This window comes from Saccostrea cucullata, unplaced genomic scaffold (genome assembly GCF_032062105.1).
Source record: "Saccostrea cucullata isolate Sc308-1 unplaced genomic scaffold, CSIRO_AGI_Scuc_v1 ctg3196, whole genome shotgun sequence".
Classification (NCBI taxonomy): Eukaryota; Metazoa; Mollusca; class Bivalvia; order Ostreida; family Ostreidae; genus Saccostrea; species Saccostrea cuccullata.
Genome location: NW_026933490.1, coordinates 1 through 26,401, shown reverse-complemented (window position 1 = coordinate 26,401; position 26,401 = coordinate 1). Strand labels below are relative to the sequence as shown.

The following is a 26,401-nucleotide window of genomic DNA, read 5'->3' as shown; positions in this document are numbered from 1 at the left end:
TATATATCTGCAGGGCCATTTTAAGCATAAAGTGGACCTAGCTCTTTGTTTGCAAGTGTTAAAAGGGCGATAATAACACTAGGCCAAAATATCACAGCATACAGTATTCTATAAGTCTGAGCTACAAATAGATTAAACTTCATCTTTCTGTGAGGATATAACATGTACAGATATGTAGAGATAGAATGTCTGTAGATATCTTATATATCCACAAACTGAAATTCATTTCATACAATTATAAACAGGTATAATAATGGAATAAACATCATATACATAGGACTAGGATCATTAAATCTTACAATAAATGAAAAAAAATAATTACCAAACAATTGGTTAATATTGTGTTAATGCATCTAGATTCTGTTTTATAAAAAAAAATTCTCTATCTCAGTAAAACCTTTATACTGAGATAACTTTTCAGTTGCTGATGTTAATATTTTGTTTAATATGTGTTGCTGTTGTTTGTCATCTCTACCCCAGTACGGCCTGTATACTCAGTGAATTCTCAAGCTGTTTCTGTTGTTGATGTTGTTATGTGTTGTTGTTGTTTGTTGTTTTGTTGTCTCTACCCCAGTATGGCCTGTATACTGAGTGAACTTTCCAGTTGTTTCTGTTGTAACATTCTGATCTGTACTTTGACGTCCAGGCAAATCATTCTCTCCTCATGAATTTTACTGCACAGCTCAGCATTCTTTCTCTACAAAACAAAATTATGTAAACATGGGTTACATGTATTGATTATTGACAAATAAGCCTCTTGCTCAGATATGATTATCTCTTGCTACTCATCTACTAGGGGATATCAAAACAGGTTATAGCCAGAAACGAGGAACAGGGGGTAACTACTGATAACTGATAACTAAAAATGATACTATCAGCTGGTACTAAGTATCATCTTAAGTTATCAGTTCTTACCTCTTGTTCTTCTTTCCTTCCTATCAGGTGTTTGAGTATCTTCTTTAGTTATCAGTTATTACCTATTGTTATTCGTTCCTCTCTATCAGCTGCATTTCCTTTATTTATCAGTTATCAGTTATTACATGTACCTCCTGTTCTGCGTTTCTCTATCAGCTGTTTTGAGTATTTCCTATCAGTTATCAGTTATTACCTCCTGTTTGGCGTTCCTCTCTATCAGCTGTTTGAGTATTTCCTATCAGTTATCAGTCATTACCTCTTGCTCTGCGTTCCTCCATATCAGCTGTTTCAGTATTTCCTATCAGTTATCAGTTATTACCTGTTTGTCTCTATCAGTTATTACCTCTTGTTCCTCGTTCCTATCTATCAGCTGTTTCAGTATCTCCTGTAGGTCCTCCTCGTCCTCGCTCTCGTAGCTGCTGTCTGACTCTGAGCTGTACTCGTCTACGTCCGAGTCCTGTCTGAGATACTTCAGCTCGTCAATTTCCTGGTTTAGTCGCTCCGCCTCGTGACGTTCTGTCTCTATCTTCTTCCTGAGTTCTCGTTCTGCAAGTAGAGAAAAAAGTAGGGAAATAAACAGTCGTGAATGTATAGCAGGAATGAAATTTAACACCTTTATGTCCTTATATTTATGATGTGAAGAAATTTTTCAAGATGAATTTGCCAGATTCAACATGAATTATAAGTGTTTAAAGATCCAACTGGCCATTAGTTGGATATTCAAAATATCCAACCGACAGGCAGTTGGATATTCAAAATATCCAACTGCCTCTTGGTTGGATATTTAAATACCCAAATAAGGTGCAGAAAACATAAAACAATTAACAAAAGCGATGAAACAATTTTAAAATGTATTTCCAATGCATATGAAAAATAATTACTCCGAAATTGCCACACTATTAGAATTAATTTCCAGTGCACACGGAATTACCGTAATAACTTCACATTTTTAGTGTTTCAAATGCACTTCCAAAGCTCACAGAAATAACAATTCCTATGAATTTTGCACACTTTTAGGCATGTTTTCGGTCTTAAATCTTCAAAGCATCACTTTTTAACACATAGATACATTTTCACCTTGAATCTTAAACGGCATCACCTCTTATTGTTAAATATTTTTTTCAGGGTCCGTTATCAGTAAATCCCTTCAGATTATCCGATATTCATCTCTGTTTCGATATTTTCCGGCGTACTTCCAAAAGAACTTAAATAATTGACAGCCCATCTATTTTTCCACACCATTTTGATTGAAGATCTTGATATGGAATTTTTTAAAGCAGGTTCAGCATAACACCGACAATCTTTTAATCTGTTTAAGAACTATTACAAGTATTGTCCGAATGGAACTCCATAAGAATTCAACGCTTTTCCTCAACAAACCATCATCTTATGATATGTAATGACAAAATCCCAACCTTGTATAAAAATCCTGTAGTTTTTCTTCAGCTTCCAGGTCAAAAGTATCCATAACACTATCTGAACCTCTCTAATTAAGGCTGGATTTAAAAATATTCTTTGTCTGATTTCATGACTGTTCAGTACAATGAAAAGGGTTAAAATGAAATCAGCACCACGTAGTTTCATGCTCACTTGTCCGTGAATAAAAGGGGTGTTCGATTAGGCAATTGCTTTGTGTCACGGTTGGATATTTGAAAGGGCTACATCCTATTGTATTACAGCAAGTTGGATATTTGAATGAGTGAATTTCTATAGCTAACGATTACGGTAGTTTTGCCATCTAGTAGACGTGCAATGTAATTATTTGAATTAAACAAGCTTGTATAATTTCACCCATGCGTATCACTCAGACATTACCTTTAATCAAGGCACTTGCAAAGTAAACAGGGTAAAGACAATTAATTAATTTCAATTTTTGATGAAAAGTTCAACAACTACTATATATATATATATTTTTTTTTGGACCCGGAAATAAAAAAATTTGAATGCGTAACATTATTTTGACTTCAAATCGAGATTGGTCCGGTGATTCGTTATTATTAAATCGGGATCAAAATCTACACAATATATATAGACTTGCCTTTCCTGTCGGATATGCGCGATATACATGAACAGACTTTCGTAAGATAGAGACTGAAAATAAAGGTTCACACAATACACACCTAAAGAAAAATGCTTGCAAGTACTGTTTAAAAAATGTATGGTTTTTTTTCCTTTCCGCGAATTCAAACGACCGCGATTTGCTGAAAATTGAACAAATCGCGATCTTTTCCGACCGCGATTTTAACCTGCTATACAGTAGTCAGATGCTCCTACCCCAGTAGAGTAATATATACCATCAGGATTATTTATTACAAACAGTCAGAAGCTCCTTCTCTAGTTTTATCAAATATACTCATGGATATTCATTACCTATAGCCAGAAGCTCATCCTCTACATAATTAGCATACTCATGAATATTCATTACCTATAGCCAGAAGCTCCTCCTCCTCTAGTATAAGGGCTTGTTCTTCTTCCAGTAACTTTATCATCTCGTCATCATAAGCAAACTCCTGATCTATCAGTGTATCAAAACAAAAAGACAACTTCAGGTGATAATTGTATATTATGTGGTCTATTAAAACATCAGGGCAATTTTATCATCTCATTATTTTAAGATAATTAAATCACAGACAACAATAACAAAACAGAAGTATCATCAAAAACAAACTCATTGTGTGTTGTTGATTTTATACTAAGTATGATAACTCTTATTTGTATTTATGGAACTCTTCAGTTTGAAGAGTTACAGTTAAGTTGGAAGTTTACTTGTGTATACAATGAAAACTGTAAACTCTAAATATTTTTTTTAACATGATAATTTCAGAATCTAACAATGACTATTTAATTATATAGTTATGGGGATTTCTTTACCAAACAACCAAAATAGGCCCTAATGATCAGAAATTTCCTTAAAATACATACTCCCTATGTACCTTCATCACTTTCCCTCTGTAATGAAATACCTTCATCACTTTCCCCCTGTAGTGATGTATCAATTGGTTTTTCCCCGTCTGCTTCATCCAGTGTTTGTCCTTCTTCCTGCACTGCCTTAGCTTCCTGACCTTCAGTTGACCTCTGTTGACCTTTAACCTGTGACCTGCCTTCCTCTTGATCTGTTACACAAGCCTCACTTTCGTCTGTCCAGTTATGTGCCACGCCCCTCTCAGCCTCCAAAATTTTCTCTGCAGTGTTTTCAAATTGATCATCAGAAGATTCATCCTCCTGACTGACTGACACCCCAGCTGGATCCACCCCAGCAGACTGGCCAAATCCTAGATCTTCAGTTTTCTTAATGTCCTCAGCCTCTGGATGTTGGGCCTTAGGAACAGAATAAAATTATCAGCACTACATGGAAAACTAATGATTGATTCATTCAAATCATATTTTGCTGTTTAATGACTTGTAACAAGGGTCATGCAACAGACTTAGATTTTCAAATTTTCATTTAAAACCCTCAACTATCTGTAAGATACTTTTTAACTCACAACATGTAGGGAAGACCACCTCTTTTATTTAATCATAAGTAACAACTTTATTTTGAATTTTTTTAATTGCTTTTAAAAATTTTACTATCTTTATGTGAAGTGTCATCAAAGCTGAAGTTTTAAAGTACATTTCAACATAAAAATAAATAGGCATCAAAAAATACACTTGAGATACATGTATATTTTTACCATTACTGCTTCCTGTGGCTTGGGAACATCCACTTCCTCTCCAGTAACTTTCATTTCCTCACTTCCTGTTTGGTCCCCACTTCCTCTTTCTGTTTGTTCTATACTCTCTTCCTCTTGGTTGACTTCCTGTTGTATTTCAGTGACAGTTTCTTTATTCTCCTCAGGTTCCACAGATTGGGAATCAACAACATCTTCTTCCACAACTTCCTTTGTCTCTGATTCTTGCTCTGGTTGTGAAGTAGGGCAGGTTTCTTCTTTCTGATCAATTGTAACTTTTTCAGTGATTTCCTCTTCTTGCTCCTGATTGGCTGAAGTTTGACCAGCCTCTTCCGTCTGCTTGTAAGCCTCTTTCTGATTGGCTGTGGATTGACCAGCCTCTTCGGACTCTCTGTAAGCCTCTTTTTGATTTGCTGGTTCCTGGGACGGGACCTGCTGATCATCTTGTTGATCTGTTTCTGCTGTAGGTGGAACCTCTTGCCCTGTGCGTGGGGCTTGTTGAGGAGGGGGCGGGGCTTTCTGTTTGACTGGCACCTGTAGATCAAGCTTTAGCTCTTCCTCTTCTGTTACAGTGGGCGGGATCGACTCCTCCTTCAGTTTTCTCTCTGTTGTTTGTTTCTGGGCTTGTTTGATCTACAAAAGATGAATCATTTGTGATACAACATTTGCCGTCTTGAAATTTTAAACATTTATTTAATGTACTTGAAGCTTTAGTGTAAGAGGAGATATTAACCTTTTATTTGAATAGTCACAATTTTCTTGACCTGCAAGAGTTGAACTAATAGTTTGAGAGGGGATATTTACCTTTTGTTTGAGGTAGGTTACCATTTATTGCATTATTATACAGTTAAAGTATATCATTGAGGGAGTTACCAAGATTCCAGTTCCCCAGGGCCAGGACTATTTCACGAGGTGTGATTTATTTAACTTTCGTATGAGTTGGATCTCAATTTCTTTATTTTTAAATTTTACTTGAGTTTGGTCAGGATTAAGTGATTCATTACATTTCATTTCAGCTGAATCACAATATTATGATTTATTTATCACCATTTGACCTGGGTCACGATGCAGTGATTTTTGACTTTTGTTTTTGTTGGGTCATTATTATATTAATTTTACCTTTTGTTTGAATTGGGTCATGATTAAGTGATTATTACCTTCCATTTGAGTCACAATTTTGTTTTATTTTACCTTCTGATTGAACTGGGTCATGATTTGTTTTATTTACCTTCCGTTTGAGCTGGGTTACAATTTAGTGATTTTTAACTTTTGTTTGAGCTGGGTCACGATTTGTTTTATTTACCTTCCGTTTGAGCTGGGTCATGATTTGTTTTATTTACCTTCCGTTTGAGCTGGGTCACGATTCATTATATTTACCTTCCATTTAAGTTGGGTCAAGATTTTGTTATATTTACCTTCCGTTTGAGCTGGGTCACGATTCGCTGGACCTCCCACAACTGTTCCTCCTTTTCCTGGTCTGTCGACCCAGCGTTAATCTCCGCGTGGAGCGCGTTCAGTAGAGACTCCTGCTTCTGTAGTTCTTCCTGCATGAGAGCAAGGGATTCTGGGAGTTCTAACGACCAGCGGGAAGTGGTGGGCTTAATCGGGGGTTTATATCTGTCAGAGAAAAACAATGAGAGGTTTATATCTGTCAAAGATAAATAATTGGCTGATACATGGCAAACAAAAGAATAAAGAGGATGACCTAAAACTGTTCAGTAATGGGATATTAATCTCAATTTCTTTAAGTACTCACTTTTTGACTCATTTTTTGATCCTGAATTCATTGAGTACATACTGATTGATCTTGTTTAACTGAGTACTAACTTTTTGACATCGATTTCACTGAGTACTTACTTTTTGATCTCGATGTCTGAGAACAGTTTGGATGCGGACTGGAACAGTACGTTGAGAACGCGGTGTGAGATCTGCATCGTGGGACTAAGGACGATCGACACGTTCTGTAAACTCATCTTGTTTTCCTTCTCCTGGTAAATAAAAATAAAAATGACTATTACAGAACGTTTTGTAGGCTCATTTTGTTCTATTTCTCATAATTTTTATTCTCACAAAGGGCAACTGTCTAATTATAACTGAGTATTGAGATGCAGGGAATACTGTAAACTGCTTATTTTTTTTGTGCTTTTTGCAGAAAGAAACTTTCTCTAATTTAATTACAGTCTCAATGTCTTGTACAAATATACATAAATAGGAACATAAGAAACTGCACTAATTGAGATCTACACTAACATATTCAAAAGTCAATTTCTGCCAAATATTGTACAATCTAAATATAATACATTTACAGAACATGTTCTGTACGCTCATTTTATTTTCCTTCTCCTGATAAATAAAACCTTTCATATTCAATTTGTTGAGACTTTTTCTTTAGTGCAGGGATTTATCTGAATATCTGAGTGCTGAGATTATTAAGGAACTATTTCTGCAGTGGAACAAGCCAGTCGACACATAATCATTACAGTGACTTTGACCTAAACAAGAGGCCCAAGGGCCTTGAATCGCTCTTCTGATAAATTGTACAACCTATCACTTGTATTTGAAGCCTCTAACCCTAAGTATCCTATTAAAGACCCAAGTTGCATCACCTGACAAAGTTTGATGATTCTTAGCCAATTAGAACTACTTTTTGGTCTACATTCTTGGAAATCACAAAATGCATCAACTGACAAAGTATGATGATTCTTAACCAATAAGTACCGGAGAATACTTAAACATAGCCATAAAATGTCAAAAGTAGGTCATCGTGACCTACATTTTGGACATTTTTCAGAGTCCCAAGATGCATCTGCTGACTAAGTTTGATAATTCTAAGCCCCAAAAATACCTGAGATATTGAAAAGTAGGTCACTGTGACCTACTCTTTGGTCAACATTCTCAGAAAACCCAAGATGCATCAACTGACAAAGTATGATGATTCTTAACCAATAAGTACCGGAGAATACTTAAATATAGCCATAAAATGTTGAAAGTAGGTCATCGTGACCTACATTTTGGTTGACATTTTTTAGAGTCCCAAGATGCATCTGCTGACTAAGTTTGATAATTCTAAGCCGATAAATACCTGAGATATTCAAAAGTAGGACACCATGACCTACTTTTTGGTCGAAATTCTCCAAAAACCAAAGATGCATCAACTGACAAAGTATGATGATTCTAAACCAATAAGTACTAGAGATACTTAAATATAGCCATAAAATGTCAAAAGTAGGTCACCGTGACCTACTTTTTGGTCGACATTCTCCGAAAACCCAAGATGCATCAACTGACAAAGTTTGATGATTCTAAGCCAATAAGTACCGGAGATACTTAAATATAGCCATAAAATGTAGAAAGTAGGTCACTGTGACCTAATTTTTGGTTGCCACTATCCGAAAACCCAAGATGCATCAACTCACAAAGTTTGATGATTCTAAGCCAATAAATACCTAAGATACTTAAATATAGCCATAAAATGTCGAAAGTAGGTCACCGTGACCTACATTTTAGTCAACATTTTTCAGAGTCCCAAGATGCATCTGCTGACCAAATTTGATGATCATAGGTTTGAAGGTAATCAAAATATGCCTTTTAAACAATTTGAAAACAAATGCCTGCAAAATTCTAAAAGTAGGTCACAGTGACCTACTTTTTCTTAAATATGTTTTAAGGTCCCATGATGCAGCAACTTACAAGATTTGATGATTCTAACCCTTTCAGTGCATGAAATAATGGGATTAAATGTTTTGAAAAGGATAAGTCATTAAGTTCAAAAAGTAGGTCAAGGTAACCTACTTTTAAGTTGACGTTGTTTAAAGACCCAAGATACTTCAACTGACTAAGTTTGATGATCATAGGCCTTAAAATTTCCAAAATATGCCTTTAATTCAATTTGAAAACAAATGCCTGCAAAATTTAAAAAGTAGGTCACCATGACCTACTTTTGAATTAACATGATGTGAAATCCTAAGATGCATCAACTTACAAGATTTGATGATCCTAGTCTTTATAGTAAGCAAAATATGAACATTTTTATTAATTGTAAATTTAGGTCAACTTTAAAGTGACCTTGAGACCACGCCCTTTGCCCCAGGGTCATGCCTTGAACAATTTTTAATCTTCAATATATCCTGATCCTTGTATGTAAGTTTGGTGAAAATCTGCCTGATGGTTCTGTAGAAGAAGATTTTTTAGCAACCAGTACTTTTTGTTTTGTTTTCCTGATTATCTCCCCTTGATTCAGGGTCCCAACCCTTATTTTAGTACAAACGGTAGCCCTTGGGCCAAGGATACCCTGTGACAAATTTGACACTAATTGGCCAAGGGGTTCTTGAGTTATGGCCCATATTCTAAAAAGTTAACGCACACCGCACACCGCACGACGCACACCGCACAAATGGCCATAGCATTAGCTCTTTGAGCCTTTGGCTCAGAAGAGCTAATTAGGAAAGATCATCTTATGGTGACAAAATCCACAATAATCAATCCTAATAACATGTCTTACCCTTTGTATAACATGAGTCATATGGACAATCATCCACGACAGGAGAAGCCGATTACATCTAGGTAGATCGTTAATTAGTTTTCGGAATGCTTCAGATCTTGCAATCTCTCCATGAACCACTGAAAAAAAATTGACGATTGTTAAGTAAAAATGTTTGATTTAGATGTAAAAATCTTCAGCCAACTTGCAGATTTGTAGCTCACTTGTATGAAAAAATTGGAACGGAAGACCAAAATTTCTAACAACACTATATAAACCTTGTAAATAACCTGAGTTTTCTGATCTGAGATTTATATGTGTCTATAATCAGCCCTGAGATCATGAAATTTACCATTAGCTCACTTTGATCTAGTTTATAGTAGAAATGTAAGGCTGAGATATGAAATGAGCTTGTTTAAGTTTTTTTGCTCCAGAGCCTGAGGTTTAATTGGTAACTCTGAATCAATGTTCCCCTTTACTTAAGGCTTTTCTTATCTAAGGTTTACCTAAGATATCTTCAAACTTTGACATGATCCCTTTACTTTGGGTGTCTGATCTAGGTTAAGGACATATGCAACGTACCTTACCTACTGATACAAATTCAAGATATTCTTAATTTCATATTACAGTGTCATAAGATGTTCATAGACAAAAAATCAGCATGCCTTACCAGGGTTTTTTGGAAGATATCAAATTATGAAAATGTTTGCATTATTCAAAGAAAAATACGAAAAAACTTCGAAACATAAGTTCCTGATTTTTTTCTATCAAAATTTGTTTCAAAAGAGGTGTTCAAATCCATATATGGACATTAAAAATATTGCACACAAGTTCTTCATATAGTGGAACTCTTCAATTCCAGGGAAGAGCCCAATAAAGTTTAAACTACGTTGCGTGTGACCTTAATCTGAAGCTTATCTTATCTAAGGTTTACCTGAGGTGTCTTCAAAAATTGACATGATCCCTTTACTCTGGGTGTCTCTGATCTAGGTTAATCTGAAGCTTTTCTAAGGCTTACCTGACGCGTCTTCAAACTTTGACATGAGCGCCTTGGTCAGTACAGGTTCAGGGAGCTCTCGGAGGAACTGTTTGAGGAGACTGGCGATGATGTTAGGTTCGTGTTCCTCAAGATAAACAGGTGCCCCACGATTGTAGCAGTCCTTTAACATCTGGATCTTAGACTTCACACCCGAGATTCTGTAGATCCCCTCACAAGATAAACCTATAGTAAAGGTTAAAATAATAGTGAGAATGTAGTAAATCAAACACCAAAATACTGATGAGAGTATAAGAAATCAAAGTACTAAAAGCACTGAATGTCATTATAAACAGGAGCCCAACATTATAACCACAGGTACTTGTGGACAGGACCCCAGGTGATTATAACATCTGAATCTTGTGTTGATCCACTCACATGATTAACTGGTTAAAGAACTAAGGTACTAAAAGGACTGTAACAAATAATTATCATACAAGTAACGAAAGGCAATAGATATATAGTATTTAACCTTAATGAGAAGTCAATTTATATGTGCAGTGAGTATGGTTTCAAAATGACAATTGCCAATAATATAAGTATGGACTACGTTAAAACACACTTATAATAAAGTGCCAGCGATGACATATTCTGCTTTCTTATCAGAGCAATTCTGGCACAAACAAATCCCTGACTGCTCAAAGGCCCAGAGTGTCAAGTATAGGACAATATTTCCAGCTCTCCACTGGCAAGTGGAGGTGTCTCAATATAAGTGAATATTTCATAATTATAGTTCTTGAGATGGATGTTAAGAAATAGTTAAACAAAAGAAACAAAAGACGTGACCTCAATACCCATTCTTACCATGCTCTTCTATGTAATCCACACACTCCCTGAAGAGTCGGGGCAGTTCTATCCCATCATGACTTGGGCTTCTCTCCACAGCAACAGACAATGGTACACCGAAAATAGGTTTGGTAGCTTCCACTGTGAGTAAAGATTGAATCTTTGTTTTATTTTATGATGACTGTATGCATTTTAGGGATAGCTGTTTAATTTTTGAGTTTCATGATGTGCTCAAGCAATAGGCTTTCATGACAATTTGCATAAATGCAGAAGGCTAGATCATCTTCATGAAACTAGAAACTCTAACACTTATTCCCTATATTTACATACTCTTGTTTCAATACATTCAAGCTTGCTAAAAGCTCCACTTACTTCTGCAGTTTGCAAGATTTTCTTAACAAAGGAGCAGTAGTTTTATGCGAATATCAAGTATTTATCTCAAACAAAGAAAATTAAAAATGTTAATACATAAATTTGAGTGTACATGTAGACATTTTCACTCCCATTATTTAACCAAGATTTGCCTTACAAACTACCTGAACATACAAGTATTAAAGATCCTCAGATGTTTCAGTGAAGTAGATACCTGGCTCACTAGGGGGTGGAGGTTCATGCTTGGATTTCTTTTTCCCCTTTATTTTGTGCTTCTTTCCCTCTTTCTCTTCTCTCTTTCCTTCTTTCTCTTTTTCGTCCTTCCTACCTTCTTTGTCTTTCTTTTCTTCCTACAAATTTACTTTTAATTTTTTTTATTAAGAACTTGTAAAACAAATGAGTTATGTGAAACAAAAGTCTACTGCAATCACAATGAAAGAATGTACAGGTGAGGCTTAAAATAAAAATTTGTTTGTTTGCTATTGAAAAACTCTATTATTTGTTATCTAACAAAAACCTGAAAACAAATTTCCCAAAAACCAAAAAAAAAGAATGCCTACATACTTACCCAGTCTAAAAATTATCTAACAAACAATTCTTCTCGGACTATAGTATATGTGTGACTAAAATGTGGTAAGGATTATCTTCTACTGAATATGCTATAACTGACCAAACTTAGATCGTCGCTAAGGCCCCACATTGTAACAGATTTGATTTAACCGATTCTGAAAATTAGGGGTGTGCAATATTACCGGTATATCGGTATATTGCGGTATTTTCCACCACGATAATATATTGCGATATGAAAATCAGATACCGGTATTTCACGATATTTATAAAAATATATAAAAACTTTAATTATTGTAGAAACTGCTGAAATAATACTTGTAACTTCCTCGGGCTTTTTCAGACTCTTAAAAGAATAATTCGTCGGCTTTCAGAGAGAGAGAGAGAGAGCTTGTGATTCACTGTTGCAATTTTAAATGTTACTTTAAAATAAATTTTCAATAAATAATTAATGGTAAGACTTTAAAATAAAATTAATATGAAAGAAAATATTTAAAACATTTCTACAAGGTGTATACCATGTGGTCTGTGGTTCTCGAAATTTTGCATGGAATCTACACGATGGACATCGCGATGATACATATTACAAGTAAATGGTCATCCATGTTTTCACTTGTAGCAGTGTTGCTATAATTTATTTTTTTTAATGACTTTCATGCCATTTTAAACACCATCATGCTATACCAGGAGCATGTAAATTAAAACAGCTAGCAGATATAGGCCATTTCCTGATCGATGACATAATGTGTAATTAGGTCGGGTTAGACTAAAACACCAAAACGCACGAAAACAGGTCACAATATCTCTCTGGCTTTAATTTTATTCTGTAACATTAATAAAATTATATTCATCTTGTATGTAATGTTTTAATCTTAAATAACATTTTATGCTACTTCACTGAGACACCCCCACCCCCACCCCCCCCCCCCACCCCCGAACAAAAATAAAATTATACTAAAAAAGATATATTATGTATAATTTTTTTTTTTAAATTTGAAAATTCTCCAAGAGAGTTAGTTTTGTTTTATTATCTAATTAGGTATTGATTAAAAGTAAAGTGTTATTATGTGTGCAATTAATGTCTTATCACTCCTCCCCCTTTAAAACTTGCAGATAAATTCAAATAGTCTTGTAACTTGACAGCAATTCAAATATTCTGCTCAAATTTATTAATGATAATTAATCTACAATATATTGCAATATATTGCAATATTCAAAGTAAAATATTGCAATATATCCATACTTGCCAACCTCCAGCATGTAAAAATCTGGTCATGACCAGATTTGGAAAGTAAAAAATCTGGTCATAACGCGTAACGACATTCACGACATATTTACCATGATTAAATTTTATACATATATACAGTACTTGGCCATAAGTGAGTCATAATTTTATTTTTCCACTATATATTTCATTGAAAAACACATTTTTCTAAAATATTATTGCAGTGTCATTTGTTGTTTCTTTTTAATGTCTAAAACACCATAAAATGCAGAATTTGTTGTAGTTTCTTCACATTCTTTAAAAAAAAAATTATCTTTATGCATTACCGTGAAATCACAGGTCAAGTGCAAACAAAAAATTTTTAAGACTTCAATTTGTTAAGAAATCATAGTAATTTGAGGTTAGAAAACTTTGTCTTGACAATATTTTATTATTTATTCTCAATAGTCTAAGTATCATTTTGTTTATCATTTAAGATAAGAAAATTTGAAAAATTCTGCATGTTTCGGTAGAAAAATCATGAAAATTGAGCTGAAATTGACTTCACAGCAAGTTTTTATAAAAATAGGTTTTTCAATGAAATATATGGTGTAAAAATAAAATTATGACTCACTTATGGCCAGGTACTGTACAAAGTATTTGTGTATTTAGAATTCTTTTATTGAAAAAGGATTTAATTTACTATGACAAAAAATTTATGCATAATTTGGTTTAATTTACATGTTAAAAATGAAAATTGAAGGTTTCATATTTCAGTATTGACCTGATTCAGAAGTATATGTGCATTTTTTTAAAAAAGCCTTTTCAGTTTCTGCTAAATTTGAAAGTATACCAATTTCAGTTTTGAAGTTATTTTTCCTCTCTCTTAATTAATTAACTACTGCAACATGTTTTAAATTTGAAGTTAGGCCTACACTGTCTTTGATCACTTGATTTTATCTAGAATGACAGTTTTTTTCCAAGATTCCTTGATATGTACATAAATATCGTTTCTCTTTTTCTTGGTTCAATCAGAGACATGTGTTTGGTTCAATTTGTTCCTGTTGGCCCTGATAACGATCTAGTTCTATCGGAAGCCATTTTAATTGACTTCAAACATTGATTTGTCAAAACAACACCCAGTTAATTGTTTACACCTGCAAAGATAATTAATCCATCGGCATTGTTTACATAGATCCAAGCTTGGGTTGTAACTGGAAATTAAAAGTGCAACCTAATTTACGAACCAAATCCGGAAATCGGGAGATTTTCGGGTTGTTCGGCAAAAATCGGGTGATAAGCATGACCCGCCGGGTCATAAAAAATAATCGGGTTACGGGTTGAAAAATCGGGTGTGACCCGACGAAATCGGTGAGTTGGCAACTATGAATATATCGCAATATGGTTTTCACTCGCAATACCCAACTCTACTGAAAATACATCCCCATGACCTACTTTTTGGTTTTAATATAATGCAGCTTTACTCCCAAGATGCATCAATTGCCAAACTTTCATGATCTTATACCACACAGTCTGACAGATTACTTAAAATAGTGGGCTTCATATTTTAGCGGCTTTGGCGCAGACAACAATGGGAGATTTCATAAATACAGCTAAGAAATAATAATAAGTAAGGAATAATTAAGAAGAATATACAGCACAAACGCGTGTAACGCTAATTCATGCTTACGTCAACAACTCCATACCCACTGATTGCGCTAAATTTTGAATATGCTACATTATGTACGTGTACAGTATGACAGGTGGATGGGCAGAAATTACTCCCCGTCAATAGATGGGCTTACTAAAATCAGTATAACTTACCTTAGGTTTCTGCTTTTTGAAAAATGACTTGGATTTCTTGGCTTTTGATGGACTTCTGTACAAAACAAAAAAAGAAAAAAAGTTAAGGGAGGCAACTCCTGCTTAACAGAGTTACAGTTCCTGATTCTTTACTTTTATAGATATAAACAAACACTATTTTGTAAAAAATAAAAAGCTGTTTATTTTCATGTACTGAAATTCTTTAACTAAAATTCAAAATGAAAATTAAGAGGTAATTTTTGGTGGTGTGCAAACTGAAATCAAGTAATTGAATTTCTCTGACTTTAAGGAAAGCTGTTACAGTGATATTTAGGCCTCTTTATAAAAGTTGAAATCTATCAGAATCTACAGTAACTTAAAGATAATTCACTTAAATTTAAGTTCCTCTAACTGTCTAGGTTAACTCACTTGAGTGTTTTTGAAAAAACTTTAAAGTTAAATCACTTTAAGATAACTCACTTGAATTCCTCTGTGGTGAGTTGAGATGTGTCTGAGTTTACTCACTTGAATTCCTCTGTGGTGAGTTGAGATGTGTCTGAGTTTACTCACTTGAATTCCTCTGTGGTGAGTTGAGATGTATCTGAGTTTACTCACTTGAATTCTTCTGTGGTGAGTTGAGATGTGTCTGAGTTTACTCACTTGAATTCCTCTGTCAGTGGTGAGTTGAGACGTATCTGAGTTTACTCACTTGAATTCCTCTGTGGTGAGTTGAGATGTATCCGAGTCCTCCTCGTCAAACTTGACGTAGCCCTGGTCTTTCTGACCTTTCTTTGAGTCTCGTTTTTTACCGAGAAGATCTCGCTTTTTGCCATCTTCACTTCCTGACAACAGAAAAAATTAGGTTATTCATAAAATGGAGGAATGAAATTAATCATTTATAGAATTAACAAAACCCAACTTCCTGACAAGAGCAATTAAAAAATCGAAAAAGGAAATTTGTCTGATTATTACATCTATAATATTAGTTCTTGTCTAGTAAAACTTGATTTTGAATAAAAGGAACACTATTACGCTTTGTTTGTCAATTTAACATTCATTAGAAGAAAAGTAATTGGAACACCCTATGTAACTAAATTTAGATTTTCCTGAAACTAAAGTGAATACCCTCAGTGTGATCCGTGTTCATGTTGTTCTCTACAGGTCAAGGTCATTCAAGTCTGGAGGGAAATCTGTCTCCAGGTCAAGGTCATTCAAGTCTGGAGGGAAATCTGTCTATACCTGTAGATTCACCACAACCTGTAAAATAGAGTCACAAGCTTCAATCTTGATACTTAATCAGTGATTGGGATAAGCATGCGCCCTGCGCCATAGTCACATTAAATTTTAAAATGTCACATTAAAATTAAAAACGCTGCGCCATCGTGGCACATATAATGCACTGCATACTTTTAAACTTTGAGCTTTCCCCCAAGCGCTTGTAGTCTTTCCCATAACAATCGCTGTCAATTTACGCTTGAAATAAAAACAGTGTTTTACATCGTTCAGTTAAAGCGTTCGTATGACTTTCGTTTCTCCAGTATCTAATCAAACAGTTACGTGTTTTCTGATTGGCTAACGGGCACGAAATAAACTGGTGTCAGGAGTGCAGCATGCTGCCTAAGAAAATACCTCGTACCAATAAAGGACAGACTTTTCTTAATTTTCACAATCCTAACAAACAAATTTAAGTAAATCGCTACAAAATGACTCGGAAGAAGTATAACATGCAGACAGAACGAATGGAGATAAATCTGACGGTAAGACTGATGATGTAGTCTCGAAGGAAAAACCAAAACGAAAATTGGAGGGAAGCAGTATAGATCTAAACCAGGCTTTAAATCATTTTAAAGATGTCAAACATCGGACACAAAAAATAAAGAATTGAAATTAAATTGCAGTGTTTATTTATTTTCTGACACTTGTGAATACAAATATACTAATTTTGTATCTTTTAATGTCGTCATTCAATAATTTGACAATTTCAATTAATAAGTAAAGTCAACTGAAATTCTAACAGCAAGTAATCAATTGCAAGTTTGTAACTAGGAAATGTCCCATTAAAAAGTCTGTTTGGCGCATTGAATTTTGAAATGTCACATTGACACTGACTTGGAGTCACATTTACTCCCTAGCTTATCCCAATCATTGTTAATCATATTAATATGCTGATTGAAAATGTTGGAAACTATCTTTACTTTTTCAAAGATTTTACCAGATAAGCATCTCAAGAATTTGGTACTACAGGAAAACTTGGATATAACAAAGTCACTGGGACCTATGAAATTACTTTACAATATCAATAATTCATTATATCCCTCAAAGGAATTCTTTAAATTTATATAGCTGGGGATCCAAGATAGCTTCGCTATATCAGCAAATTTGCAATATCTGTGTTGGTACTAAACAAGTTTTGCTGTATGTATGCTTGTTGCACTATGACTAATTACATGTATGGCACTCAACTGATCAACTGAAGCTGGTGCAAGGATTAGTCTTGCACATGGAATTTAACGACGTGACAGGTCCTCAGAAAAGGGGGCTTAAATGCAGTGTCACCAAAGGCGACGTCAATATATATGAGATCGCATGAGCGATGAAAAATTTTAAATACGAGTTTTTATTTGCCTTTTGACCCCAAAATCGAATTCTATTGTTAAAACTTCATTTATAAACAAAGTTTTAAACCTCGTACTCTAAACAAAATCAACAAAGTATAATTCTGAAGGAAGTGTGTGCGTGCGTTTTCCTAGTGCGTTCTATGTAAACAAACCAACAAAATGCTGTTAAAGCTGAATTATGATCTCAGAGAAATTACAGAAACAACTAAATTTCTTAACTTATCTAAACAAACAAGTCACTAACCCTAATCTATCAGATGGTATGCAAGGACTAAGGACCTCCCAGGCAGGTGCTAGACTAACCCTAATCAGTCAAATAATGTGCGAGGACTAACCCTAATCTCTCGGATGGATGCGAGACTAACCCTAATCAGTCAAATAATGTGCGAGGACTAACCCTAATCTCTCAGATGGATGCGAGATTAACCCTAATCAGTCAAATACTAGTGCAAGGACTTACCCTAATCTCTAGATTGGTGCTAGACTAACCCTAATTAGTCGAATAGTGTGCAAGTTTAACTCATTTCAGTTGAGTGATGTAGTTGTTATGTCATCGTCCAATGAGCGGGAGGATCTTGCAGATGTGGGGAGCCGTAAAGTTAAGCCCTTGCACATTTTTCTGTTGGTTAAACTGAGGGTTTACATTCACCTGAAATATTTTGCACAAGTCCTTGCAAAATTTTTCAATTGATCAGGGTTAGTCTAGCATCTACCAAAGAGATTCGGGTTAGTCCTCACATAGTGATACAGTCCAAGAGATTAAGGATAGTGAGTTGGGTTTTTTTTAATGTTAATTAAGAAATTCTGTTGCATTCGTATATTCTTTTTAATATTTTTTTGCAAGATCTTAATTCTGCTTTAGCATGTTTACATGTAACACCATCCTTAATTTTTCAATTATGTTGCTTTTGTTTTTTTGCTTTTTTTTTTTTTTTTTTTTGGCATAAAAAAAATTAATCATGACACTATATATTAGCCCATTTTCGGGGGCTAGTAATGTAAAAGTTGTTCCCTTAATCAAGCAGGGTTCGAAATTAACTCATGTCCGTAAGTCCGACACTATAGTAAAAATTGTGTCGGACTAGCAGATTTTGTAAGGTACTAGTCCGTACGGACTAGTGCAAATCCGGATATAAGTCTTGAATTGGTTCACATTTTATTTCCGAGTCTCGTAGATGTTTGAAAATAAATGACAAACGCAACCACGATAAAGCGTTTTCTACATTGTGATCAATAGACAAAGACGTGACCATGTGGAGAGTTCTGAAAGTTGAAAACCCTCTATCTTTCACCACATGCTTCCAACTGATGTTTGGACACATATTTCATTGAATTAATGATAAAATTTTAAGATTTGTATTATTCTTTTTACATACTATAGGGCGGACTAGTGGAATAGGTTGCGGACTAGTGGAAGCTAGAAATCACTAGTCCGTGCGGACTAGTGCTAAAAAAAAGTTAATTTCGAACCCTGTCAAGGTACTTTGAATAGCTTAATAAAGTCTTATTGTTATCCCATGCTTTATCAGTACATGTATCTATCAGTCTTCAGCTAAATCAACTGATCAATAGCGAATAGATTGCGTTGTACCTGTTAGACAATGCTGACTCAGTGCAACGCTCAGTGCTCATTCCAGTTGAAAAATTTGAAAAACTTGATAGCCAACCTTAATTCGGTTAACAGTTTCTAACCTGTCTATTTTACCTTCATCGTCAACATTCTTCCAAGTCTTCGATTTCCGTGTTGATTTTTTTCTTAAATCTCAAACGGGATATGAACGCTGCAAGGTAAAAGATAGAATGGAAACGTAAAAATTTCCGGATATTGATTTGCTTCACACACAGCGCTCAGGACTTTGTAGTTAAAAAAATGCTAAACAACTAAATAAACGCAAGTTTTAGCTACTTTTCTTGATGATTTTAAAAGAAATAACAAAATAACATGCCGAATCTTTCTGCGCTATGAAACGCCCTCCCCCCCCCCTCAAATTTCAATTATCCGATTTTTTAAATCATTTTAATGTTTTGATCGACACATTTTTTTTAATTTCCTGTGTGTATGTTTCTATTTGCATAATGTATTATCGATAGTGCCATTTTTTCGGGTGGGTGGGGGGGACATGCCTCTTCTTTCACTATAGTTAGCATTAAATTGTCTGACTTTTAAATCATCGTGAAACAATTGTACAAAACTTTAATAATCCAGTTAATCCACTTTCTCTCACCAGAGAAAAAATAAAATAAAAAGTTAAATGGAAATCCATCCCCCAGTTAGCCTGTGAAAAAAAGTTTCCTTTCATACAACTACAATTTACCTATAGCTATATAGAATTCCTGATCTTATCAATATTTTTTTTTAAAGAAAAACAACAACAACAAAATATATCGCACTTTTATATTTTAATAGAAAACTCGGTCAAGTCCTTTACTCTGCAGCTCTGGCGGTGCTTGTCTATTTCCGGTAATTATAACACAGTGATCCTTCAACACAACTCCTTAACTGTATAGTACAGCGACCTTACATGACCTCACAGCGCCCTCCGCAAACAAAGATCTTTTTTCTTTATTCAAAGTCCAAGACTGAGGGATGTTTCTCCAATTCTTTGTCGCTGTCGTCTTGGCGATCAACGGTTGCTATGGTGACGGTGCGTGTGAGGAGGTCATGGTGCCGATGTGTCGGGGGTTAGTGGGGTACACCCATACCCGGCTCCCTAATAGATTCGGCCACACCACACAGGTACAAGTCTACAGGTAAGTGAATAGTACAGTACGGTATATTAGATCCAAGACACCTTTTAAAAGTCACACGTATTTTTGTGCATTATAATAAATATTAAGTACTTCCAGTTGTCAAAACTTTGTTAAATCCCTCTGCTTTCAGTCTGTTACCCGTAGGCACTTCTTTCGAAACGAAATAAGTATAGGGTATACCCCGTTTTCGAAACAATTAATTAAGTGCCTGATAGTTTTCAGTAGACCCAAATAAACGAGAGTTATTTCCCGTTGGCCGCCATCTTGGGGGTCAGCGAGGTAATTTTCCCCCTTTTGTCCTACCAAATATAAGAGAGTGTAGCAGAAATATTTTGGGGAAAATCTTAATGGAATAAAAATTATTAAATAAAGGAGGCTTTAACGAATGTATATTTTAAGAAAAACAAGCAAATTCAAAGAATTGTGGTCCCCCGCTTTCGGTGTCTTTGTGGGTGAGATGTTATCTTTATGACATATTGTGTGTAGTATGAACATCCTATCATATGTCATTTATTTAGAAAGTAACATTGAAGTTGATTTTTTATGATGAAAACCCTAATCCTGACCATGAAAAAGTTATGTCCAAAGTAAAAAAAAATTTAAAAGTAGGTCAACTCCAAGGTCAAGATCAAATGGTCAAAATTGTTGATATCCAATGAAAGGTTTTCTCACAGGAATTACATATGTGAAGTATGAAAGCCCTAGCCCTTACTGTTCAAAATTTATGGTCAAGGTTAAAGTTTTTTTTATAAGTACGTAAATCTTTAAGGTGAAGGTCAAATGATCAAAGTTGTTGATATCCAATGAAAGGACTTGCCACAAAAAATACATATTTGAAATATAATAGTCCTAGTATTTACCATTCAGAAGTTGTGTTCAAAGTTGAAGTTTTTTTTTAAAGTAGTGAAAACTCCAATGTCAAGGTCAAAGGGTAAAAGTTGTTGGTATCCAATGAAAGGTCTTCTCAAAAGGTAAACATATATGAAGTACGAAAGCCCTAGCCCCCACCGTTCAAAAGTCATGGTCAAGGTTAAAGATTTTTCATAAGTACGTAAATCTCCAAGGTCAAGGTCAAAAGGTCAAGGTTGTTGATATCCAATGAAATGTCTTGCCACAAGGAATACATATGTGAAAAATTAAAGTCCGACTATCTACTGTTTAAAAGTTGTGACCAAGGTTAAAGTTTTTAAAAAGTAATTAAAACTCCAAGGTCAAGGTCATAGGGTAAAAGTTATTGGTATCCAATGAAAGGTTTTCTCACAGGGATTACACATGTAAAGTACAAAAGCCCTAGCCCCCACCGTTCAAAAGATCTGGTCAAGGTTAAAGTTTTTTCATAAGTACGTCAATCTCCATGGTCAAGGTCAAAAGGTCAAGGTTGTTGTTATCCAATGAAAGGTTTTGCCACAAACAAAACATATGTGAAATATGAAAGTCCTAGTACCTACTATTCAAAAGTTATGGCCAAAGTAAAATTTTGAAATTTTTGTGTAGAAGTGGGTCAAACTCCAAGGTCAAAGTTGGTGATACCCAAAGAAAGGTCTTGTCACAAGGAATACACATGTGAAATATGAAAGTTATAGCTTCACTAAATCAAAAGTTATGGGCAAGGTTAAAGTTTTTGTGACGGACAGACTGACGGACAGACTGACGGACAGACAGACAGACGAATAGGATTTAATGTCCCCTCGCTTTCGCGAAAGCGGGGGACAACAATGCTTCCCACCCCACAATTGCCAATATAAAAGTTAAAGTTGGTTGAATAATGAATGAATATGAGCATGTTGACCCCCAATATGGCGGCCAACGGGAAATAACTCTTGTTAATATCGGGTCTACTGAAAACTATCCATTACATGTACATTCTGTAATCTCACACTAAACATGATCCCCCTAAGAGTTTGTTGTTATTTTTAGCCCCCTAAAAATATAGTAATTATTTTTAATTTCCCCGTTATTTAATATTGGGGGAATATACGTCAAGTAGTTGTGGCCCTGTCCGTCTGTCAGAGTGTCTGTCGGTATCTCCCTACGCTTTTCAGGCACGTACTGCAGCGTTTTTGAAATTGGGGGGGGGGGGGCATGCAGCCAGAGAATTTATTTTTACTTACCTGTAAAAGTTGACAAGCAAAAAAGTAACTAAATAAATAAAAAAAAGAAAAAGAAAAGAAAATTGCCCAAATTCGAAAATCCTATTTTCGTGGGGGGGGGGAGGGGGGGTGTTACATTTCCTCGATATCACTTCACTGTGATAAGAAGTGGGGGGCCAACCAACCTTTCAATGCACATTTTCAATAGTAAAGGTATTGTTGGCAAAAAAGTGGGGGACAGACCCCCCCCCCTGCCCCCTCCCCCCGTTGCTACGTGCCTGCTTTTTTCCGCAAAAAATTGACCTAACTCAAAACGCCAGGATTCAGGGTTTTGATATTTCTGTGACTTGACCTTGAATCTTTGGAATTCAACATATTTGACCTCCTGATTGTGCCATTGGCGTGTGAACCATTTTTTGTTTAATTTCATTAAACCTACAACTTTCAACATTTGATGTTAGGATTGTTACCTCTGGGGTACCGATCTCTTATCCGTAACTCCTCTCTTACCTGAATGAAATTTGATGAAACTTTCACAGAATCCTTATCACATATTTCCATTGTGCAACTCCTATTTTACTTTTTGATCCGACACATATTTTGGTTTTCCCAAAGCAAAACATGGACACTGTCACTTTATTCATTTGGGAGGCGGGGGTATCATTTAGTGAGCTCATTGCTCACAGTACCTCTAGTTTGGTATTTCCATAATTGCGGAATATTTTAAGTAACGATATTGTTATAAATACATAGTTACAGGAAATGTTATCATTAATATTTCAGAGCTATTGAGCGGTATTGGCCATTTATGGACAGTGATTGTCACAAGAACTTCCGGTTGACGGTTTGTGGCACATTCCTACCGAAATGCATGCCGGGAAGCAACACAACAGAACTTCCATGCAGAGAGACCTGTTTCAGCGCAAAACGAGGCTGCAGCAAAAAACTCAAACAAGGCGGATCAAAATGGCCGAACAGGCAGCTGAAGTGTAACCGGTTTCGGCGGAAGAAGCTGGGTTCCTGTCTCAAACCGGTCCCCAGGCGATTGACACCGAGGGCGCTCCGTTATGCCTACTGCGAGCGAAACACATTCAGGGTGTGTGAAAATCTATCTCCTCCCATACGAACATTGCCTAATATGTTCCTCCAAAGTGACGAACGGCTCATTGAAATCGAGATGAACCAGTATAGACCACTTCTACAAACACAGTGCCACGAAAATCTACAGTTCCTGCTGTGTGGGACTTTCGTGCCATTTTGTCAAAGTGACCAACAACCATTCGTACAGCCATGTCGTGAAACGTGTGAAGCAGTAAAGACGGCTTGTCTAGAGACTTTCCGAGGGTTGTATGGCGGTCTGCCTTGGCCTGCCAAACTACAGTGTCATCGATACCCCTCGGGAGGGGCCCAGAAGTTGTGTGCCGCGCCAAATGACGCGGAATCCATATTACAGAATTAATTCATGGAAAACGGAAAATTTATCAATATTTTCTGCTATATCGCGTAACCTTTCAAGAACTTAGAACTGTCTTGATTTTTTTGCATGTATCATGTTTTAAGAGATATATAAGCGATGTATTGAGTTTGGTAATTATATGTGCTTGCACTGAAGTCATAGAGAGCAACACATTATCATTCAACTCACAACTTAGAAAAAAACAAACCAGAGGAAAAAACTCGTTTTAGAGTAACTTAACCTCACGTGAAAACTAATTGTACATTTATGTTGAGTTAATCTTTGTGGAAAGAAAAGTCAACTACCATAATTGACTGTACATGTACTGATGTACACCAATTCTTGAGGACGACATTGTCATGCATTTCAATCATGTATATGTATCTATGATTTTGAATATTAAAGTTGACTTTACGATTTTGGCTTTATTTTGCTCTAAAGGTTCAACATTCTTAAAAGATTATGTAATTAAGAAATAAATAACAAGTTATAAACTTCTACTGGAATTGAAGTGGGTCGGTCACGTGATCAATCTGTGAAGGCCGAAGGCCTTCTCAGGGGCAATCGTATTATGTACCGACCCTATTTCAATTCCCATTGAAATTATAAACTTGTTATCTATTACTTATATATACATTTGAGATGGACAATTAAATGTGAAATTAATATATTCGGATATAAATATTGCACTAATCGGTCGCCGTAGTTTTCCGTCAAAAGTACTAAAGGTGTAAATCGGCTTGAAAGGCTAACCTGATGATGGTCTTACCATCACCCACTTCAATTTTAAGATATATTATGCTATGAAAAATCACATATCTCAAAATCTTTTTGGGTGATGCATGCAAAATAAATTTTCTGAAAGAAAATCCCACTGAATATTGATATCTTCCTCAACTTTTCAAAAGAAAATACGAGAAAATTCACGTACATAACGTCACAATAAGTATGTAGGAGGTCATATGAGAAAAACGATTTGTGTATACCTACTGAATGGAAATCATTTGATTTAGAAAGAATGAATTTTGATTTCTTATATCACTTTCATATTTTTTTTAAAAAAGTACAGGGCTTAAATCATGTCGCCCCAACGAAGTCGGGGACGACATATTGATATTGTACGCATGTTTTTTTTATCCAGGCTGTTTCTCGGAGATGGCTGGGACAATCTTCCTGAAACTTTCCTCAAAGGACGATCTCTGGTTGTAGTTGTGCAGTGAGGTCGTTCAGTTCCAATATGTCTACCGTTGCCATGGAAACCTGTAAAGTGATGAATTTTGTCCGCGAGTGTTCTCTCTTGTCCCTTAAACGTTCGTCATGAAACTTTTTTTATTTTGATGAATAGAATCTGTAGTTGTGCGATTTGCATTTAAAATTTTCAAATAATCGATTATTGCCATGGAAACCAGAGGAATGTTAAAATTCTTTAATTTCGATTTTCTCAATAACTACTCAAGCAATCGTTTTGAAACTTTCAATGTTAATTCCTTGCAATGTGTCAAAGTGATTTCTACTTTTAAAATAATTGTCATGAGTCGCTCACAGTTGTCATAGAAACGAAACAGAAAAAAATGTTCAGATGTACACATGGGTTTTCCAAGGTCTAGGTCAAAGGGTCAAAGTTCTTCATGTCCAATAAAAGTTCTTTTCACAAGGATTAAATATTTGAAATACGAAAGCCCTAGCCCTTACCGTACAAACGTAAGGTACTATGTTCAAGACTACCCCCCCCCCCCCTTTTGAAGCGCACTGCCAGGTAGAATACACAGATAACATATACAACTTAAAGTAACGTTTTAAAAGTTTCATTCATAAAATTCAGTTCTCCTGATGTGATTTGATAGTTTGCCAACATTAATTCTTCTTCTGTCTTGTCTCTAGATTTTATATATAATTATTTTATTTTATCTATATAAAAAAATATCGATTGTCAGCTGCATTTATTAGCATTTCGCGTTTTCTTGTATATCTATTACTTGTATATTATTCATTTCATTACATAGTGCAAGTATAAATTAGAAAATTGGTACGTTATTTCCATAGTTTTTATTCATTCATAAATTCTTGGATCCGCTCCTACAGGTGCGCAAAGCCTTGATCACTACTGTAAACAAAACATTCATCTCGCTGAAAATGTTCATGATTCCGCTAAACTGAAAAAGTTTACACATGATTTATCATCTCATTAGAAACATCAGCCCTGTGCAATGCAGAAATGCTCGAATTGAAGGTGGCATGTCAGATTCGTTTTCCGGCAGAACCTCTAAAAATTAAAGTGATAGTAGGGAAATTTCACAGTTCTCACTGGCGTTATAATACACAAAATAATTCGGCTGATCTTCTTAATAAATTACATTTGCCAAGCTTTTTTGTTAGGAAAACTACTGCCAATTAACAAGTATGAGAGTAGTATAAGGCGTCTGGATGGGCGGGTCAACTGAGTGCACTTTTGGGGCTGAGGGGATAGGTGGGTCAACAGAGTGCAGCTCCTGGGGGGGGGGGGGGGGGTAGGTGGGTAAAGGGGGTAGATTAGGGGGTTCTGGATCCGGGTTTAAATTTTACATATGTTGCATCATCTTTTTAGATCTATTGCATCATCTTTTAGATCTATTGCATCATCTTTATATATCTATTGCATCATCTTTTTGATAC

The 26,401-nt window shown here is 35.4% G+C and overlaps 2 protein-coding genes across 2 annotated transcripts; one reads left to right on the top strand and one right to left on the bottom strand.

The window, feature by feature from the left end:
• Positions 1 to 215: 215 nt before the first annotated feature.
• On the bottom strand, positions 216 to 19,244 carry LOC134238494 (ralA-binding protein 1-like). Its single transcript, XM_062720617.1, has 15 exons — positions 19,158 to 19,244; positions 15,960 to 16,091; positions 15,544 to 15,676; positions 14,856 to 14,910; positions 11,475 to 11,610; positions 10,907 to 11,029; positions 10,085 to 10,288; positions 9,088 to 9,206; positions 6,444 to 6,574; positions 6,002 to 6,203; positions 4,590 to 5,219; positions 3,849 to 4,233; positions 3,341 to 3,430; positions 1,259 to 1,461; positions 216 to 697 (listed from the first exon to the last, which is right to left on the bottom strand). Exons 2-15 carry the CDS (start codon positions 15,979 to 15,981, stop codon positions 566 to 568), a joined length of 2,565 nt encoding a protein of 854 aa, XP_062576601.1. The 5' UTR covers positions 15,982 to 16,091; positions 19,158 to 19,244; the 3' UTR covers positions 216 to 565.
• A 697-nt stretch (positions 19,245 to 19,941) lies between these two features.
• LOC134238493 (frizzled-3-like) lies at positions 19,942 to 24,166 on the top strand. Its single transcript, XM_062720616.1, has 2 exons — positions 19,942 to 20,203; positions 23,077 to 24,166. The coding sequence occupies exons 1-2, from the start codon at positions 20,040 to 20,042 to the stop codon at positions 23,750 to 23,752; spliced, it is 840 nt and encodes a 279-aa protein (XP_062576600.1). The 5' UTR covers positions 19,942 to 20,039; the 3' UTR covers positions 23,753 to 24,166.
• The last annotated feature ends 2,235 nt before the right edge of the window (positions 24,167 to 26,401 follow it).

Excerpts from the sequence above, each read along its gene's own strand:
- LOC134238494 (XM_062720617.1), bottom strand. The coding sequence starts at position 15,981 with ATGAACACGGATCACACTGAGG. Across the intron at positions 15,677-15,959 it reads GAACACGGATCACACTGAGG|GAAGTGAAGATGGCAAAAAG; the intron begins GTATTCACTTTA and ends TTCTGTTGTCAG. Across the intron at positions 6,575-9,087 it reads TGACTCATGTTATACAAAGG|GAGAAGGAAAACAAGATGAG; the intron begins GTAAGACATGTT and ends TTTATTTACCAG.
- LOC134238493 (XM_062720616.1), top strand. The coding sequence starts at position 20,040 with ATGTTTCTCCAATTCTTTGTCGCTGTCGTCTTGGCGATCAACGGTTGC. Across the intron at positions 20,204-23,076 it reads ACACAGGTACAAGTCTACAG|AGCTATTGAGCGGTATTGGC; the intron begins GTAAGTGAATAG and ends TTAATATTTCAG.